Raw genomic sequence first — 18,706 nt, 5'->3', positions numbered from 1 at the left:
ATATTCAGGCCATTTTGTTGTCAGTTGCGTGTCTTGAAGTTCAGCCCCGACCACAATTGAATCTTTGACCTCAACCCGGCTCCTGCTGTTGATCTGACGCGCTCTCGCGCCTCATTGCGCTGCATGATGATATGGAAACGATTCTCAGCGTCGAGCTGCAGCTCAGGCAGCCGCGGCCGGCGAGGAGAATATTAATGCGTCGCGTTTTTCTCCGTTTTTTTGGTCTTTTTGTCTGTGAAGCGGGCGGATTTGCGAATGAGGAGAAACAAGCCGGGGTTCAGCTCATTGAGAGGCCAAGTTTGAGCGTCGGCTCTGCGACACGCTCGCACGCACACCGTTCCTTCGCTTAGGGAGGCAGCCCGCGAGCCGAGCTGAGTCAGTGGCCTGAATATTGATGGGGCGTGTGGTTTGTTTTAGATAATAGCTGTATTGACTTGAAATCGATCCCTGTACAGTAGAGCACTTCAGACGATGGGACTGTGCAGATGCACGAACGGCAGATCACACTTTCAACCATAAAATGTGCCTGTTCTAATTAAAGCGGTAAAATGGGATCTTTATGCTAAGACAGTTCTGTAATCATCAGAATATCATACTGCTTTGCTTTGGGTGCGTTCTTATGTGTCACTACAACCCAAATGAAGCTCAGAGACTATAAGAGAAAACAAGAACCAGAGAAAGAACATTTGGCAACAGGAACAATCATATCTGCTGCTGCTGTACATTCATTACATTCTACACAGAAAAGCCTTTTCTCCTCTGCTCCTTTACATACATTTCTTCATCCCACGGGCGTTTTATTTTTTTTTTTACGATTATGGATTTGGCTGTGAAACTGTCGACCCCCCCTCCTAAGCGCACCGCCGTGCTGCAGCCCAACGGACCCGCCGGCAGAGGGACGGCGTGGCCGCGATGTGCTGCTCCGCACGGAGCGCACGCTGTCGGAACGAGCTTTGGAGAGAGGAGCGAAGTAGTTTATCTAATCGAATGTTCCAATGCCTCCTTGGGCTATTTATACTGTATGACATCCTCCCAAAAATACAACCACTTTCATTATTATATCTATGAATTAAATCTATAATTAAAACCATCACCACTGGATTTATAGCTTCTATATATCAGACTGTAGACTCAATATTACCTCACTGTATTATATAATGCAAATACAGAAGCTGCTAAAACACACACAAACACACAGATTTTGACCCAGAACCGCTTAGATTCCCGGTTTCCGTATCGGCCTCGACATGTTGCCGGTGGATCAGAGTTCGCAGCAGAGACATCAGCCTCACGCTGGAGCTAAATGAGCGAGCAGACCGCGGCGGCTGGGATGACGCATTATGCAAACAGAGCGATGGCAGCCCCACGGGCAGCGCAGGCTGCATCGGCATTCATGAATGTACAATGCAGGGATTGTTTCCGGCGCGTCGGAGCTCTGCATCCTGCCAGCTCCTTCGCTGTTCACACGTGCTTATCGGCGTTTATGAGTTATTTTGCAGGATCGCTTCCTGTTTCTGCTCAGGTGTCTCCCCGCTGCACCCCCCCCCCCCCCCCCTCCTGCCGCTCATCTGTTCTTCACACACACTTATCACCATTAATGTGTTAGATCGCTCTGCATCGCGCGCGGTGTCGCTCATGCTGTTTGTCTCTAACCTCACTCTCCCTTTGCTTTGCCTTCAGACAAACGCTCTCTGCAAACTCCTATGAATGCTTCCTACACACGCCTCTATTTCTCCATCTCTGCACACTTTCTCTGTCTATCTTCCTCTTAGCGTGGGTGTTCCTGGGTTTCAGATTTGCCAGACAACATGTCCCGCTGGGCCTTTAACCCACATTTGACACATATCCAGCCAGCTGATGGTCTGAGGGTCTGAACCAGGACCGAGTTTCCTTCAGCTGGTTTTTTGGTCTGCGTCTGGTTTAGCCAGTTATCAATTAATTATAAATCAAAGTGAAAGGACTGCTGTGTAAGTGTTTCTCCCCTAGACTACCCTCAGCTGCTTGTTTATTAGCTCCATCTAGGTCAATGCAATGCACTCACAGCGACTACATTTCATTAAAACCTCCATTCTTTAAGTTGATGGTGTTTAATGTGGTGTCGAGTGATGCTGCAGCGGATTAGACCGTGTGGAAGTGACAGAGAGCAGTTTAACCACAACACAAAACACATCCTTGAGACAAATCAGGACTGGCAGCGGTTTAATGATGGTGCAAATATAATAATAATAATAATAATAATAATAATAATAATAATAATAATAATAATAATAATAATAATAATAATAATAATAATAATAATAATAATAATAATAATAATAATAATAAACTGCAGCGACAGTCTTGATCAGAGTCACTTTAGCTTGTGGAGGGCAGACGGTCATAATCACAGCAGGCTGAAGTGTGTGTGCATTAGTGTCAAGACGACACACACACAAACAGAATGTACTAAATATTCATAAGTAAGATAAGCACTATAGGCTGGAATGATTTAAATGCATGCTGTTGGTCTGCCAGCTACACACACACACACACACACACACACACACACACACACACACACACACACACACAGACTTTCTCACTGCTGCCTCCTGCCTCCCACACAGCTGCACAACTATAACCGTGAAAAGACTGAGCGGCTGCGAGGATCAGCTGTAGTTTATCTCAGTTTATGACTCGGCTTAGCGGAACGAGAGATGGGCGAGAGGAGGAGAGAAGAAACGAGGAGAAAGGCAAATGGAGAACGACAAGGGCACACTAACAGCGAACAGAAGAAAAGTCAAAGAATAATTATGCGTAGCAGAAATATCTGAAACGTGCTTAACGAGGAGACTAGTTCTTCGTTTAAACCCGCCCTCCTTTCTATCGCTTCATTTCCCTGATTCTCTTTTTCCCCCCCGTCCTTCTTCCCTCTGTCTTGTTTCATAACTTCGACGCAATATCACGGTTGGTTGCTTCATTCATCATTGATTCAGCCCCTCCCCCCTCCCTTCATTTACACACTCGCCTCGTGCTAAATCCACAGCAGGACACACGTATGCAAACATAGTACTGTATGTACGCGGGCAGACGTGCTCAGCACTGACTGATGCAGTGATCATTCACACACCGTATAGCAGCACACGCGCCTAAATGACACTGAAATCACAATAAATGGTGCTGAATATTTTATGGCAGCGCAAACATAACACCCTGCAGACAAAACCTCTCTGTTGCTCTCTCCCTCTCCTTCATTCTTATGATGTAGTGTCGGCCGCTACCAATTGTTGCTTCATCAAAAATTCAATAACCGTGCTGTAACTGTGTCTGTCACACCAGCAGAAGCGGAGAGAGAGGAGACATGAGCTGAGGGGGGGGGGCAAAGTGACAGAGTGAGGAGAGGCGAGATGGGCGAAGATAAAGAGAGGAAAAGGAGGTCATGCGTCACAGTTGGAACTGGAAGATGGAGAAAGAGGAGTGGATGAAGCGGAGAGAGGGAATGTGAGAAACAGACTGAGGTAGAAGCAGATCCGGGCCGACAGAGGAAGCATCCGTCAGCTGGTGGCTTGTGCCGTTTGGCCGCTCCAGACTCAGGCTGCACCACATACGGACCAAAAAGTGCATAGTCAGCATCTGTGGGGTCCTTCCGTCTCAGGGTCTGCACAGAGCTGCACTAAACCCTGCTGCTGTCGCGCGCTGCCAGCTTTGGGCTGAAAGGCGCCGTCGTGCGGCGCTGAAGTCGACCGTGCTCCCAGCGGGAGCCGCACCGTTTCCGTTGTGCTCGTTTCTGCTTAGCGAGGTGCACATTGTGAAAAGTCCCGCCATGTTTAAGCATGGTTTCTGTCTGTGTGTTCAGCAGCACACGCCCGAAAGTATCCGAGTCACGACAGGCACTTTAAAGGGAAGACGTGATAAAAAGCATCACTGTGTCTTGATGCTGATGTCGGTTTTGTCTCCTCGTGTAGTTGCACTAAATCTGTCTTTCATCCATGTATTCTGTTGCCATGTGGATGCGCATCTTGCCAATAATCATTATTATGATGAAATACATACATCACCATGAACCAAAATATTGGTAATAGTTTTATTTTAAGTCACGTTTCTCTTTTCTCAAGAAAAGGTGAAACTCCCTCTCTCTCTATTTGCCCCCAGGTTATTTGAGACTCTTCAATCACTGTTCTGGTCCATATTCGGGCTGTTAAACCTCTACGTTACCAATGTGAAGGCCCGGCACGAGTTCACGGAGTTCGTCGGGGCGACCATGTTCGGGACGTACAACGTCATCTCTCTGGTGGTTCTGCTCAACATGCTGATTGCCATGATGAACAACTCCTACCAGCTCATCGCTGTGAGTCATCTGAACAGTGTCTCACACTAAGTTTGATTGGGGTTTGATTTTAAGACACTGAAACTAGAGTGAAATTCGCCCACTTGCCGTCCTGTAGGACCACGCGGACATCGAGTGGAAGTTTGCACGCACCAAACTCTGGATGAGTTACTTCGACGAGGGCGGCACCCTCCCGCCTCCCTTCAACATCATCCCCAGCCCCAAGTCCTTCTGGTACCTGCTCAGGTGGCTCCACAATAAACTGTGCAGAAGTGGTCAGCCGCCCGGGGAGGACACGCACAAATGTGAAAATCTCAGAGAGTTCACAGTAAGTTGCACCGATCCCATAAAACCTTGCAAATATTATCAAAGCTGCTTAGAAGCTGCTGCACTAAATGGCCGAAATGCATCAAAACGGATGCAGCTCCATCTGACAAATGTGAAGTTGAATTTGCGTTTGATTGATTATAACGACACAGGAAACAGCTGCCCACTGCCCAGTCATGTGTGGCCGCCAAACGGCAGCTGCAGACAAAACTCTGAAACTCTGGCTTCAGAAACTCAAGCGTAAATATGTGCTAATGTTTTATTTATTTGTGTGTAACCTAATATTCTGGCGCTGCCCTGTGTGTGTGAGCGAGACGTCATCCACACAGGCTGCGCAGACTTCAGCCAGGCTGAAAGGCCATATGTCCATCGTCATGTTAACAAGTCACCGGAGGATTCGCAAGCTTTTATGTAACTGAGCGTCTGTCGCTTTAAATGGTACAATATGTGTTTTATTTACTTCAGCCTGTGGTTTAATGTCCAACAAAAAAAGAAAAGACCAAAAATATCAAACATTAATCCGCAGTTTTACACACATTATTACAATGATGCACAGAACGATAAATACGGTGGAACTTTTATTAAAGGTTCTTGGGTTTGAATTTAACACAGAATAAGGTGTTCTCAACCTTGTTACTGCACCAGGGACCCAAGGTGACCCTTTGAGATGGTCTAATTAAGTGCCAGCACCATCACATTCAACAGTTAAGTAGATGGTTTATTGTTTGGCTTCAATAAATATATTAAAAAAGATTGTATAATCACCTCTAGTAATCAGAAGCGCTAATGCTGAGACGTTACCTCATTACACAAGTGTTAGGGTCTGAATCATAATTAATGCTGAAGGAAAAAAGGAGCTACAGCTTCCACTGCACAAACTCACATCAGTCGGGGCGGAAGAATAGACCTTTAGCTGAAGTTAAGAGTAATGAAGTGGATGAACCTCTGTCAAGTCGCAGGCATCCGCACGGACAGACATCAGCTGCGCGTCTATAGATATCAGTGGGTAAAAACGGCTCAGTCAACTGGAGAGAGGCTGTGAGCAAGCAGTGCAGAAGCACATATTCGCACACGCTGAATGCAGCTGGCGTGTTCACCTCAGCCGAAGTCAGCGGAGTTATATAAGCCAACCAGCCCACATGGGTTCACGCAGCCTGGCAGCGTTAGATGCGATGGAGCCGGAGAGAGAGAGAGAGACAGGGAGAGAAAGAGAGGGAGAGAGAGGGGGAGAGAGAGAGAGGGAGAGAGAGAGAGGGAGAGAGAGAGAGAGGGGAGAGAAAGAGAGTCTCTTCTCTCTCTTCTCTCTCTCTCTCTGTCTCTCTCTCGCTTTTTCTCTCTCTTTTCTCTCCCTCTCTTTCTCTCTCTCTCTCTTCTTTCTCTCTCCTCTCTTTCTCTCTCTCTCTCTCTCCTCCTCCTCTCTGTCTCTCTCTCCTCTTCTCCTCCCTATAGAGAGAAACCTGAGGCTGGGACGTGACGTGAAGCAGAGACAGAGGTGAAGTACTGCCTTTTGTAAACGGGGCTCACTAACTAATTATGAACCAAAGATGATGAACTAAAGGGGAAAGGATTGTTTTTTTTTTTTATGGAACTGAACCACCGACTTTAAAAATCACTCATCGGACTTTCTAACTTTTGAGAGAAGTTCAGCGTTTTCGTTCCCTATATTTAGCATCATAAAGATTTACATGTGTTTGCTATGAGCCCATGTTAAATATCCTTGCAAAGTCTTGGAGTGAGCTTGAAGTTGCAACAATAGCCAGCAGAGAACAGTGAGCTGCACATATGATGGTTGTTATGGAGCCAGAGAACTGTGATAGTTACCCAACAAACCAAAAGGCAGCCTGAGGTCATTTAGTGGTGGAGGTGCTGCTGCTTCGTGAGCTGTAGCCATGCACACATCTCGTGTTTGATTTGAATGCACTATTTTTCTGTTTGTTTTTTTCTTTGTGAAGCATTTAAGTAGAAAATGCTGTGTGAATAACATTGTCTCAGCTGGGTCCCGGTCTGCGGCATCAGCATGAGCTACAGAGTGAAAACACTATGAATTATATACAGTAGGTCTGGTTTGAAGCTGGAGCTCTCTAAAAATAACCTTAATGCCCCCAGTACACTTGATTCAATTGGAGCCGTCATCTGATGAGGTGAGAAGAGCATTTTAAAGCGAAGAGACTCGCATTTCTGCCCATATCTGTCACTTAGATGATTCTGATCCTGGATGAGAGCATCAGCTAAAGGCCTGAAATGCAAATGAGGAGCAGAACCTCTCTCTCTCCAAAATGCTATATATCCACTTTGAGTGGGGAACATGATGAAAGTTCATTACGCAGCTCCTCTTCAGTGTAGATGATCCCGGTTGTACAGTAGCTGTTCTTTCGTTTTAGCTCTATGCAGCAGCACCAACGAACTGTGGACTCTGAAGACATCTGTCACTGGTTGAGCTGTAAATGGAATTAGAGGGCGAAAGATGACAGTGAGGAGTTGAAAGATGTGTTTAATGGGATCTGTCGTTCTTTTTTGCAGGAGCGTCACGCCGACAGCCTGATCCAGAACCAGCATTACCAGGTCAGTACAGCAGCCATGGAGGATTGGTTGTCGGTCCATGTGTGGCCCCGTGGTCCCAGGTGTAACCATCCTCTCACCTAGAGGCTCCAGAATACGAAGAAAAACAATAAAATAAGCATGGTTCAATAAAATGGACAGCTAAGGTTGAAGCCTGCACTGTTTGGTGGTTTAGGATAAAAAGCTGCTGAGTTAAATGAGATAAATGAGCTGCTGAGTGTGCACAGGGTGGCATCAGTCCGCTCGCTAAGTTTAGATTTAGTGCTAAACCACATTTTTGTATTAGCCCGGAAATATGAGGAAGTGACGCAGAACCTAAAATTAGGAAAAACTAAATCTGAGGGAGGCTAAAAACCTGTTTCAGCTTTGCTCTACAGCATCAACAGGCAAAATAATATACAGGCAGATTCGGCCACTAGAGTCCTGAGGCTGAGGCTCTACATTATGTACCAGAGGAACATGAGGTTGCTTTGTCTTCCGTGTAAATCCAAACGTCTGCAGCATCTTGCATAACAGTTGAAAGGCACTAATCTGTGCCACAGCAGGCGCTAATAAAGCGCTTTTCTGCATATTTACCCCCACTGTGCATCAGCATAGCTCCCGGCCTCTCTCACAGACACATGCTTCTACAAGCTGGACAGAATGCATGTCCTGCAGCCCAGTCAAAACATGTTCACTGCCTTTTCTGCCTCATCGGCTGTTTTTCAGAGTCGGAGTTTGGTGTTAAAGATGAAATGCCAGGATAAGAATGACTTTTTAGCTGTTTTTCAGGCAGGAGGCATATTTGCTATCAGATGACACTAATCTCATGAGGACGTGTAGGCACTGAAACATCACCAGTTACATTAAGGGGACTGGTTTGCCATTAATGTGGTTGGTCAGGAGTGTGTTTCACCATAATAAACAAAGCTCCATGATTGTTTCCATTTGTGTAGTAGGGTTTAATCTTTACCTTGAAGTTACAGCAGAAACAGCAGTAGCACAAGATTTGACAGTCGCCATAAAGATGAATCATGAGTGGGTTTTTCAGTAATGCATATAAGTTAAACTGAGAGAGAAAGAACTGGGAGCTGCTTGTCCAATGCACTAAACAGTTCCTGGCAGCCATCATGGTTATTCTGCTGTCCATTTACAGGAGAATCAGAACAGCAAATCAAGCGAGACAGAGCTCTTGCATTTTGACACCTCAGTACCGGCGCCAGCTACGAACACAGGGACGGCAGTAGTTTGGATCTGGCAGGGCTGATTATTGCTTTGATATGCGTCCATGTTTTTAAGGACCGTCGTAGGGATCTGTCCTTTACTTTAACAGTGTGTGAGCAGAGGCGGAGAGTGACAGCATGCCAGGCCGTCCTATTTGGCAGTCACAGGTGTTGACTGTGGGAGGATGCAGCGTGTGTGTGTGTGTGTGTGTGTGTGTGTGTGTGTGTGTGTGTGTGTGTGTGTGTGTGTGTGTGTGTGTGTGCTGCAGCGTGTCAGGGTTTGAATTACCACCCACTAAACGCCAAATGCTGGTGAATTTGTCTTTGGTCTATAAATCAGTGAGGGTCACCTGCTTCACTGGGTGATTATTAAGAAGACAAATATATATCAAATGTTTAGACTGAGTACATTTCCAGTCCAAGAAGAAAAAAAGGTAACTTACAAGGTGTAAACGTTTCTACTGGTACAAGTTCAGCACAAGTAGTGCTGGTTTCCTGCACAGGCTTCTCTACAGATACACATGCTCTCATTTAATGAGTCTGAACATTGATGGAACATTTTCAGATGTGCCCACTGGCTTTGAATGCAACATCTGGACCAGACTAAAACAACCTAAATAATAAGACAAGCGTGGTATAATCACGGTGGTCTCTTCTTCAACAGGAAGTGATCCGGAACCTGGTGAAGAGGTACGTTGCAGCCATGATACGCAGCGCCAAGACAGACGAAGGACTGACGGAGGAGAACTTCAAGGTGGGCGGCGACTTCTGCCTCACACCGTAGGGTTTCTCGTCAGCACCAGATACCAGTGGGGAGGAGCACTCCCTTTAATAGAAGGAACTTCCAGTAGAATCAGGCACCAACAGTAATAACAGGATGCCTGTAGAAGGAGAGGGAGGAAAACAGCGAGGGAACATACATGTAACGATGGAGTGTTAGTGGAAAATGGAGAAGCCCATTGTGTCAGGATGACCATCTGTCTGTGGACTGAGGGAATAAAATGATAATAACATCTAAACTGAAAGTGCAGAAACATCAGGTGCTCAGCGAGCCTTTATTTGCGCGGGCGCCACTATAAACAGCGTAGCGTTTGTTGCTACCACAGGCAAAGATTCTTTTTATTACAGGAGAAATGTCTTTAAAGATTTTTAATATCTACCACCTGCTGACGAGCACTCCTTCCCCCTATCGGCCCAAAATCGACAGCACGGTGATCATCCTGGAGGAGAGCGCTTTGCTTTTTCCAAACGTTCAGATCTGTGAATTATTCTGAGCTCCATTAGCTCCTGAGTCTGTTTCCCATGATGCCTCTGGAGCCCAGCGTGGCCTTTGAAGTAGAAACATTCCTTTGGGCTTTTCGATGCAAAAACATCAGGTGCACATTGGATATAATCGCATCCACACTGGGGGCGAGTGTGTTTATACAGTACATGTGGGTGCTCATCTGTTAAATAGTAATAATAGTCATGATGTGTACAGTATTTGGATCCAGTATCATTTCTTAATTTCCTATGAAAACATTAAATGCTGCATGAAAGTTGCTGGTGAGGCTAAACATGAGCTCAGAGGAACAGGCAGCATAATGAAGGATCCCTCCATCACAGGGTAACAGCTGATGGACATCCACCTGCTGTTATGTGCCTTCCATCCTACAGTTAAAAACATAACTTGCTGGAAATTGACTCAAGATGCATCCGCTGCTGAGTTTTTACCCAACATTTAGAAAAAAAACAGCCTCACTTTTATCTGCACTTCACTGAATTGTACAGTTTCTCACCCAGCCACTAACAACTCTATTCTTGTGGTACTGTAAAGCGAGTCTCTTTCTCTCTCTCTCTTTCTCTCTCTCTCTCTCTCTCTCTCTCCTCTCCTCTTCCACTTCTACGGCACTCCCTTCCGAGACTGCGTCTCCTTCTGCTCTCTCTCCGGCTCTCCCTCCTCCTCTCTCTTCGTCCTCTGCTCGCCTCCGCTCTCTTCTCTCTGTCTCTCTCTCCCTCTCTCTCTCTCTCTCTCTCTCTTCCTCCCTCTCTCTCTCTCTCTCCCTCCACTTATCCACTCAGTAAATCTTTTGACTCTTCACCTCTCCACCGTCCTTCTCCAGAGTCCTTACCCTCCTCTACACCCTCTGCTCCGACAAAATGAGTGCTTTGACTACTGCTAACTTCCCCTCCTCACCCTTCCTTTGCTCAGTTACTCAGTTGCAGACATTTATAAAGCTTTAAAATAAACTTCACAGCGTCTTTGATGAAAGAGTGTGAATGCGTTTGATGGCTCAATGTTTTCAAAGGAAATCTATGATGATATTTGTTTTTGTTTTCCTCTCTTCAGTGGATTTTGTGCCAATAATGACTTTATTTAAGGTTTTAATACTTGTGTTCTTTTCAGTTTCTTTTTTTAAATTCATTTAAAGTTAGGGTTTCACCAATAATTACTTTTTAGTTCACCTCAGCTCTGTCTTTGTCTCTTTACAGGAGTTGAAACAGGACATTTCCAGCTTTCGTTACGAGGTCCTGGATTTACTCGGCAACCGGCGTCCTCCTCGGCGCCACTACTCCTCCTCCAGCGAGACGGTGAAAGACGACGGTGCCATGGCCTCAGAGGACGACAGCGAATCAGGGGACATTGGTGGAGTGGGAGGTCAAAGGTCGAAGGGCGTGACCTTCATGACGCCGCTGGAGGACGACGTCGGGCCCACACCGACGCTCGGCGTCTCTGCCTTGGTGCGCTCCATTTCAGGCATGACCCGGGGCGAGAAGGGGGAGGAGGGGGAGGAGGGGGAGCTGGAGGAGGGCCTTGTGTGGGGGGAGGAGGAGGAGGAGGAGGAGGGCAAACCAAAGAGCAACGGGCTGAAGACAGCGGTCATCTCCCCGTCCTCCACCGCCGCCCTCCCCTCGCCGTCGTCCTCCTTCTCCTCGGCGCTGTCGTCGTCGCTCGCCCGCACGCGGAGCCGCCTGCAGCGCCTGTCGGCGCCGCGGACGAAGACGGACTCGTTCAAGCGCCTCTCCTACCTGTTCTCCCGCTCCAAGCGCCGCGCTCCGCCCATGCCCCTCCCCCTCCAGTCCCCGCCCTCCTACACCATCTCCGACGGGCTGCTCCGCCCCCTGGGGAGCCACAGCCGCTCCGACTTTGGACTCAGCGACGTGACCAGAAGCGAGACGCGCCTCAATGAGGTGGGCCGCTCGGTCGACATCGGCAACGCGTCCTTCTCGCCGCGGCGAACCAACGGGCGGGACTCGCTGCTGACGCTGCCCCTCCCGCCCCCGTGCCCCTGCCAATCCCTGCACTGTGCTTCCAACATGTCCGAGTCCAGCTCGCGCCTCCTGGACTCCAGCGAGGACGTTTTCCAGGTCGGCGGCATCGGGGGCGCGGGGGAGCGCGGCGTCGCCGGGGGGGACGGAGGGGGGGGGCTGATGGTGATGGGCGGGTGGGTGGGGCCGTGCGACAGCGTCATAGAGGACAACTGTGATGTCATAGAGGACTCGGTGACGACGCAACTGTAGGAGAGACCGTTGCCAAACTGTTTGTTTTTTTTCTTTTCTTCGTTTGCGAAACGGATGAACACGTGCAGAGGAAGAGCGACGGAGAGAGAGGAGGGGGGGGGGGCGACCCGGAGACAAGACTCTGCAGTTGGAGTATGCAACGGAGCGGATCGGTGGGAGCATCTGCATCCTGGAGCGGCAGGTGGCGGTGGTTTAGAAGGTTTAGAAAGGAAAGCGCTCGCGTTTCCTCTCTGAGATTATGAAACGTAATTATTATCAAATTACAAGAAGCCAAAGTAACATTTCGCAATGGAAATAAAGTCCCTGTGCGGTTTCAAAGACAATATGCCGACTTTCCCTTTAACCGAAGTCCAGACCTTCAAATGAGGAATCTAACCACTGGAGGTTTAATGGAGCCACTGTTCTGCGGAACATAATGAACTGAAAGGAAATGGTCTCGCGTCAAATGTGACTACTTCAAAATCAGCAAAACTACGAGGACGGGAGGAATAATCTGCTTCAGCTCTGCAGTTTGGAGGATTTTACTCAGCGGGATCAGCATGAAACCATTGCTCTGCTCTTAATAGTCTGCACCCTCTCTCTCTGCATCAACAAGGGCCAAGGAACTTTATTTTATCCTTATTACAGTTACTACTAGTAATAATAATAACAAATATAATAATAATAATGAATTATACTGGTTTCTAAAGACTGTGTTTGCTTCTATTTGAGTTGCCAACAATATTCTGGCTTCTCGTTCAGCTCTTCCTTAATAAGTACACTTTATCCTGATGAATTAATAATATATGGTGAAATTCATTGTGTGGAGAAGATGGTGGATGGATGAATGTGTGGGAAAATTAAGGGAAAGGAACGAGGCAGGAACAGAAGAGTGGGAAGGAGCTGAATGACAAATGTATGCAAAGGGAAATGAAGGTATGACGGAAAGCAATAGAAAAGTAATGAAGGGAGAACGGAGACGCCGAGAAAGACACAGGGACTAGTTTGCCTTTCTGTCTGGGAAAAATCTGTTCTAAAGGGAAATTTCACCAGAGTTTCATCACGGTTTTATTTTTTTCCGAAGTCGCTCGTCGCGGCGACTTCAAAAGGGTGGCATGAACAGAGGCTGTTGAATATTACTCTGGTTAATGTACGACTGTCAGCAGTGAAACAGAGAAATTATGCATGTTTGATCAAAAACCTGCAGCTCACACACACACACACACACACACACACACACACACACACACACACACACACACACTGGGATTATCAGATAGTGTGATGAGTAGCTCCAGGCCAAATGTTTTACCCCTTGAGATCCCTCGATCGTTGGATCTTCTTATTGTACATCCCATTTTCCATTTCTCCCGTTTTCCATTTTCCTTTCCCCCCGACACTGTGCATAGACACACACACACACACACACACACACACACTTGCTGGTCTGTCCAGCAGAGGCTGTGACCTCGCTTGACAGCGACAGCAGCAAAGACCCTCAACCCGTCCATGAATCAATGGCCCACATGTCATGCCGTAACCATGGAGATTTGACTAGTCGCTCAGCATCCTGTAATCATGATGTCACATTCACAGGAAGCTACTGGGCATCCTGGTGCTGCGGCTCAGCGGTTAGTGATGGCGTTCATCTCTATTGCATTTAAAACAATGAAGGCTTTCCATCTGCGTCCCATCAGCAACAGAGAACAACAAGTATGTGGAAGTGCATGCGGCTGCATATTAAAATGGTAAAAAACATTTAAAGGAATTTAAGAACGTATTCATCATATGAAAATGTAAAATAGCATTTAGATCAAAAACTTTTAAATTATCCCATGATCCCCTGAAGGACTCCAGGCTTTTAATAAATCAATGGTCTGGTCGTTTTGCTAAGTCTGAGGAAGTGTATTGATTTCAGTTCAGTTAAGGAGAGAAATCACATTTAATCTGCATGGAGGAATTAAACCGTAAGGCAAAACTAAATATCTAATGATTTAAAACACCGGAAAGTGCTGATTCATGAGACGGATGACTCAGGGCAGGAGAGGGGGGAGGGGATGACTTCATTATTGTTTCTTACCAGGCTCCTGAAAAATGGAGGACTGGCACATCAGAGGATCAAAACCAGTGGAGGCTGAGACGCTCGGTCCCACAGGACTCAGAATCAGACACAGAATCAGACCGTCCTTAAGCTGCTGCGTCAGGAGTAACACCTTTGTTTAGAGGAACATGATGCGGGACATGAAGGACATGGAGTCCTGGACCAAACCTACCTGACCTTCAGCCACAACATTCACATGGAAACATGGAAACTTGGATTCATGCATTTATATCAAATCTGGGGCCAAATTGGACCCAGTTCAGTGAAGAGGTTGTCCCTTTACCAGCCTACAGTAAACAGCACAGACTATGTCTGCCTAGTGCACATACAAACGCAGGCCGCAGGAGTCACTCAGTCCCATTGAGTTCTTACAATCGCAGATACAGCTTTGAATCATAAGAGTGTCAGAGCTGGACTACATCACCGTGGTCTGGACACGACCCTCGCAGATTTCCTCCACACAACCCACTATCAAACTCGCAATATGCATTACACACGCACAGGCTATTGTCCTGTACACAAGAGTATTATCTGAACAGGTACCAGCTGAGGAGAAGAGAATTTTACCAAACACCTATTTTTCTATTTTCAACGGATGAAAGCCAAGCAAAGCCTCAGGGGAACAGTGAAGTCACCGATCACCTGTTCCCACGGAGTCTGCACATGGAAGCAGCGTGTTAGAGGCCAGAGTGTTGTAAGCACAATGACCACACGGCTACAGCAGATTAATGAATGTTTAAGACCCGCGGTTAAAAGGGTGATCACGCAAATACATAAATAAGACAAACTCAGTATTAGATGCGCTGATGTCATACACTGTGGCATTATTACATTTACTGCAGTGAATGAGTAATGGTTCACCGTACAGTAACATGATTTATGGGCACGTCCACCTCATGTTTAACGTCTCATTCAAAACACTGTCAGGTGAATGTAGAGATGCTGACAGAGCACCGGTGATTAATTCAAATAATGCTTCAATTAATAAAGTTTCGGCTGTCGTGTGTTTGCTGAAAGGTCAACACACACGCATAATAACCCGGGACTTGTAGGGACACACGTACTGTTAGACACACAGATGACTGATAATCAATCAGAGGGATCAATGCAGGTCCTACCTCTCTGAGCCCCCTGTGGGCCTGTTTAACCTGCTGCAGGGATCATTGATCCAGCCAAAATCCATAATTAATCTGTAGAGTCGCTGATTGATCTGCGTTCACGTAGACGAGGCGCGTACGGTATGATGCGGTGTGTGTGTGTGTGTGTGTGTGTGTGTCTCACGTTAGCCTGGTTCAGGGAGATGCTGGTGTTTCTGGGACAACGTTTACACGCACGGGACGCGCGTTGATGTGAACGGACAGCGGAGCGCGGAGGGCAGAGGCACAAGGTTGCGCTCATGCATTATTCACACTCACCTACGACCGCCGACCAGCTGCAGTTTGACTGTAAATTGTGTGAGACGGCTTGAACCTCCAGTCCACTTTAACGACCCCACACACACACACACACACACACACACACACACACAGCCCTATCAGTCCTGCCTTCAAGGCCACAGCCCCGTCTGCTGTTGTAGATCCGATGGACTGAGGTTCACACTCGCTGATGCTTTTCTCTGTGAAACCACCGATCGCATCTCATCACCAGCTGCACCTCCGTGTCGTTTCATTGGTCCAGCTACTCATCACACTTGCGTACACAACACTCATATACGGCATCGTTCAGGTTCCCCCCTCACCTTCTAAAGGGATTTAAGCTTTAAGAATAACAACCTGTCCTTGTTTTCCTTTATACTTTGGATTTCCACATGGGTGAATGTATGACTGTGTTATTTTTCTAGAAGCGGACGGCTAGCGCATGTTGACTCTTTAATAAAGGCATCCTTAGAAAACAGGGTGTTGTGGGTCTGTTTGTGCTGCGGCGGTGGATGGTGTGATCGCGTGCGAGCCGGTCCGGCCTGCTCTCGCTGGTACCGAGCCAGGAGCAGCCGTCGCAACCCTTTTGTTCTGATCCAGCACCAACACAAACCTTGTGAGAGCTGAGACTGAGCCCCAGTGGACACGCGTCTGTCTCTGAGCAGTGACGTGTCGCTCCTTCCTCTAACTTCTATTCTGAATCTCCACTTTTGTCTGGAGCCCAGCTCCCGCCCCTCTCTCTACTTTATTCATTTAAAGCAGCATGACAAAAATGACTTTTAACAAGAACACATGATTAATCTGCCTCAGCTCTGAAGGTCAGGTTATTTTTAGATGCATCGGGAGCCGAGGACTTGCTCTGAGCTTTAATTGACAAGCAGTCGAGTCTGTCTCCTCCGACGGAGCAAGTGCAGCGGGACTGAAGAAAGTGCCTCATCATAAAGCTGTGACGATGAGGTTTCCAACACCAAAGACCGTTCGTGGAAACCAGGTCATACGTAGCAGGAGTTATAGGATTCACTCGTGTTGCACTTCATGATCTTTGCATGTCCACGTGCTACTTCAGATCCAGGGCTCGCTTCTCTTTAGAACCTATGTAATAAATGTGATGCTGAAACATACAGCATACGTATGTTTCAGCATCACATTAATCATAAACTAATTTAAAAATAAACGCATGTACCAGCTGAAACAAAGTGCGCACACAAGTCAATAAAGCTTCCACTGACAGACGTCATCTCATGCTTGAGGTTAGTGCGTTTAATTGCGCCGTGTCGTTACATCAGCATCATCGGCAACGCGTCGCTGGCATCTGGCTGCAGAACATGTTCCACCGAGCGTCACCGACTGATGCGTCGACTCCTGCAACGCTGAGAGACGCAGGCGTTAACTGGCTTCTTCTTCGCAAAAGCAGCGGATGATGAATGTACACAACCAACGTGTTGCGTTGTCCATCACAGTGCAACACATCTGCACAGTGGGATATTTATATTTGGGAAAACTGTAGTTGTCATGCATTAGGTTCTCTGGGCCAGTGTCTGAATGCTCACTTAGTAGCATTTTAACAAGGAAATAAAAAAGATTTTTACATTATTCAAATGAAATGGGAAATGTATTAAATAATTGAACCGATGCAAAAGAGGCTTTGACGAGCAAAGAGGAGCGGACATGTTTTCAATGGGGGTTTTGTTTAAATGCAAAGCCTCTCATATCCTTTGTCTTGCCTGCGCTGCTTTTAGTGAACAGGTTGGTTCCGCCGTGTCATTTCATCCACTTTAGTGTTTGTATACACATGCATTTGAGTGCGCATTAGTCTAAAGCTGCCTTTTTATGCTTTTTGTGTACAGCACCCGTTCTGTGGCCGAGAGTTCTCCAGCAACCTGCTCTGTAATCTGAATGTATCATTATTTTATTCAAGGAAGCGCTGAAAAGAGGAGCACCGGCGAGAAGAGATAGAAAGAGATGAGAGTTTATTTAACAAAGCCCTCGCTTGGCCGTTGTGTGGGCCGCACTGCTGCATAAAACCAGCTTTCATCTCTCTCTCTCCCTTCCTCTATATCAGCCTCCCCTCCACCAACTCAGTGTCAAGTTCTGCTATGAGATACACAGTGATCTGTGAGCGTGTGTGTGTGTACTTCGGAATGAGAAGCTGGCTGTCCTTTTGGCAGGCAGCAGTACGCTGAAGCACCTCTCAGGAAAAAATGGGACTATTATTGAAGTACTGAGAAACACTCTTATCTCGCTGTGAAACACAACAGTTCTCTCTCTCTCTCTGTCTCGCTCTCTCTCTCTCACACACACACACACACATACAGATGCAGCCGAGCTTCAGAGGCGCAAAGGCCCCCTGCGTCATTTTCAGACCTTTAATGATGGTAAGTGACATATATCTGATGTCCTCTTGTCTACGTCCCACTGTATGTGATTCTGCTGATGGAGATGGGCCGGGCCTGCCGTAATGCGTCCATGCATCTGTGTGAGCTCAGCGAGCTCTTTGTGGACTGACACGTGTCAATCATAGCTGAGCAACTCGGTATTTCAATAAAGACGAGGTATGAAAAACAGCACGTGTTTAGCTCAAACGGTCACTCGCTGACTAGAACGTGTGTGAAGGGACGCTAGATGAGCCTAATCTGATGAGGGAAATTAAAATAAATGCTGGCTAAAAATTAAAGTTTGTTAAATTTGAACATCATTTGAAGCTCTATTCTCTGACTCTGTGCAGACCGATACATTGGTGGTTAGTTCTCATTGTGCATGTTTTGCATTAGATATTGCATAACCAACGCTGTACTTCAACGCTTCAGGTGAGTGCATGGCTCCCTCTGTCGGGAGAAATTGAGATTGCAACACTAAGGGTAATGTTGAAGCCAAAGATTTTCAAATGAAGGAGGTGTCGCATGGTGTTGGACAACTTGGATATTATGTGGTTTGCTTAACTTGAAAACGAATGGGATGGTTTGTGGTTTTTAAAATATTAATCTAAAAACTTACCTGCAAATGTCCGAGTTTACGCGTTTGCTGTTGGCGGCATAGTCTCAAATTACGCACAAAATGTCTTATATATATTTTTTAATAAAGTTTTAGAAAAAAATAAAACAATAAAACAGAGAAGGCTATGGACCCTTTTTATTACCTTATATTTTCATGTAATGTTTATTATATCATATCTATTTTACTAATGTCAGTCAAACACGGGTCCTGAGTAGCTGCATAAAAAAGGCAGAGTGAGACCTCTTCAGTGATTTTACTTTGTCCTCATGATCATTGGTCCAGTCGCTGCCACTTCTACCTCTCTGATTGGCCCAGAGAGCCG

At 46.7% G+C, this 18,706-nt stretch overlaps 1 protein-coding gene across 1 annotated transcript in view; it reads left to right on the top strand.

Annotated features, from left to right (window-relative positions):
• Nucleotides 1-15,868, top strand: part of trpc5a (transient receptor potential cation channel, subfamily C, member 5a) — a 72,726-nt gene extending 56,858 nt beyond the window's left edge. Inside the window, exons 14-18 of the mRNA XM_029141597.3 lie at nucleotides 4,132-4,327; nucleotides 4,425-4,634; nucleotides 7,154-7,195; nucleotides 9,059-9,148; nucleotides 10,867-15,868. Coding sequence (XP_028997430.1) covers nucleotides 4,132-4,327; nucleotides 4,425-4,634; nucleotides 7,154-7,195; nucleotides 9,059-9,148; nucleotides 10,867-11,895 — 1,567 coding nt within the window. The 3' untranslated portion in view covers nucleotides 11,896-15,868. The remainder of the gene's footprint in view (nucleotides 1-4,131; nucleotides 4,328-4,424; nucleotides 4,635-7,153; nucleotides 7,196-9,058; nucleotides 9,149-10,866) is intronic.
• The last annotated feature ends 2,838 nt before the right edge of the window (nucleotides 15,869-18,706 follow it).

This window comes from Betta splendens, chromosome 2 (genome assembly GCF_900634795.4).
Source record: "Betta splendens chromosome 2, fBetSpl5.4, whole genome shotgun sequence".
NCBI classification, from domain to species: domain Eukaryota; kingdom Metazoa; phylum Chordata; class Actinopteri; order Anabantiformes; family Osphronemidae; genus Betta; species Betta splendens.
The sequence above is the reverse complement of the archived record's forward strand: the minus strand, read 5'-3'. Positions and strand labels throughout refer to the sequence as shown.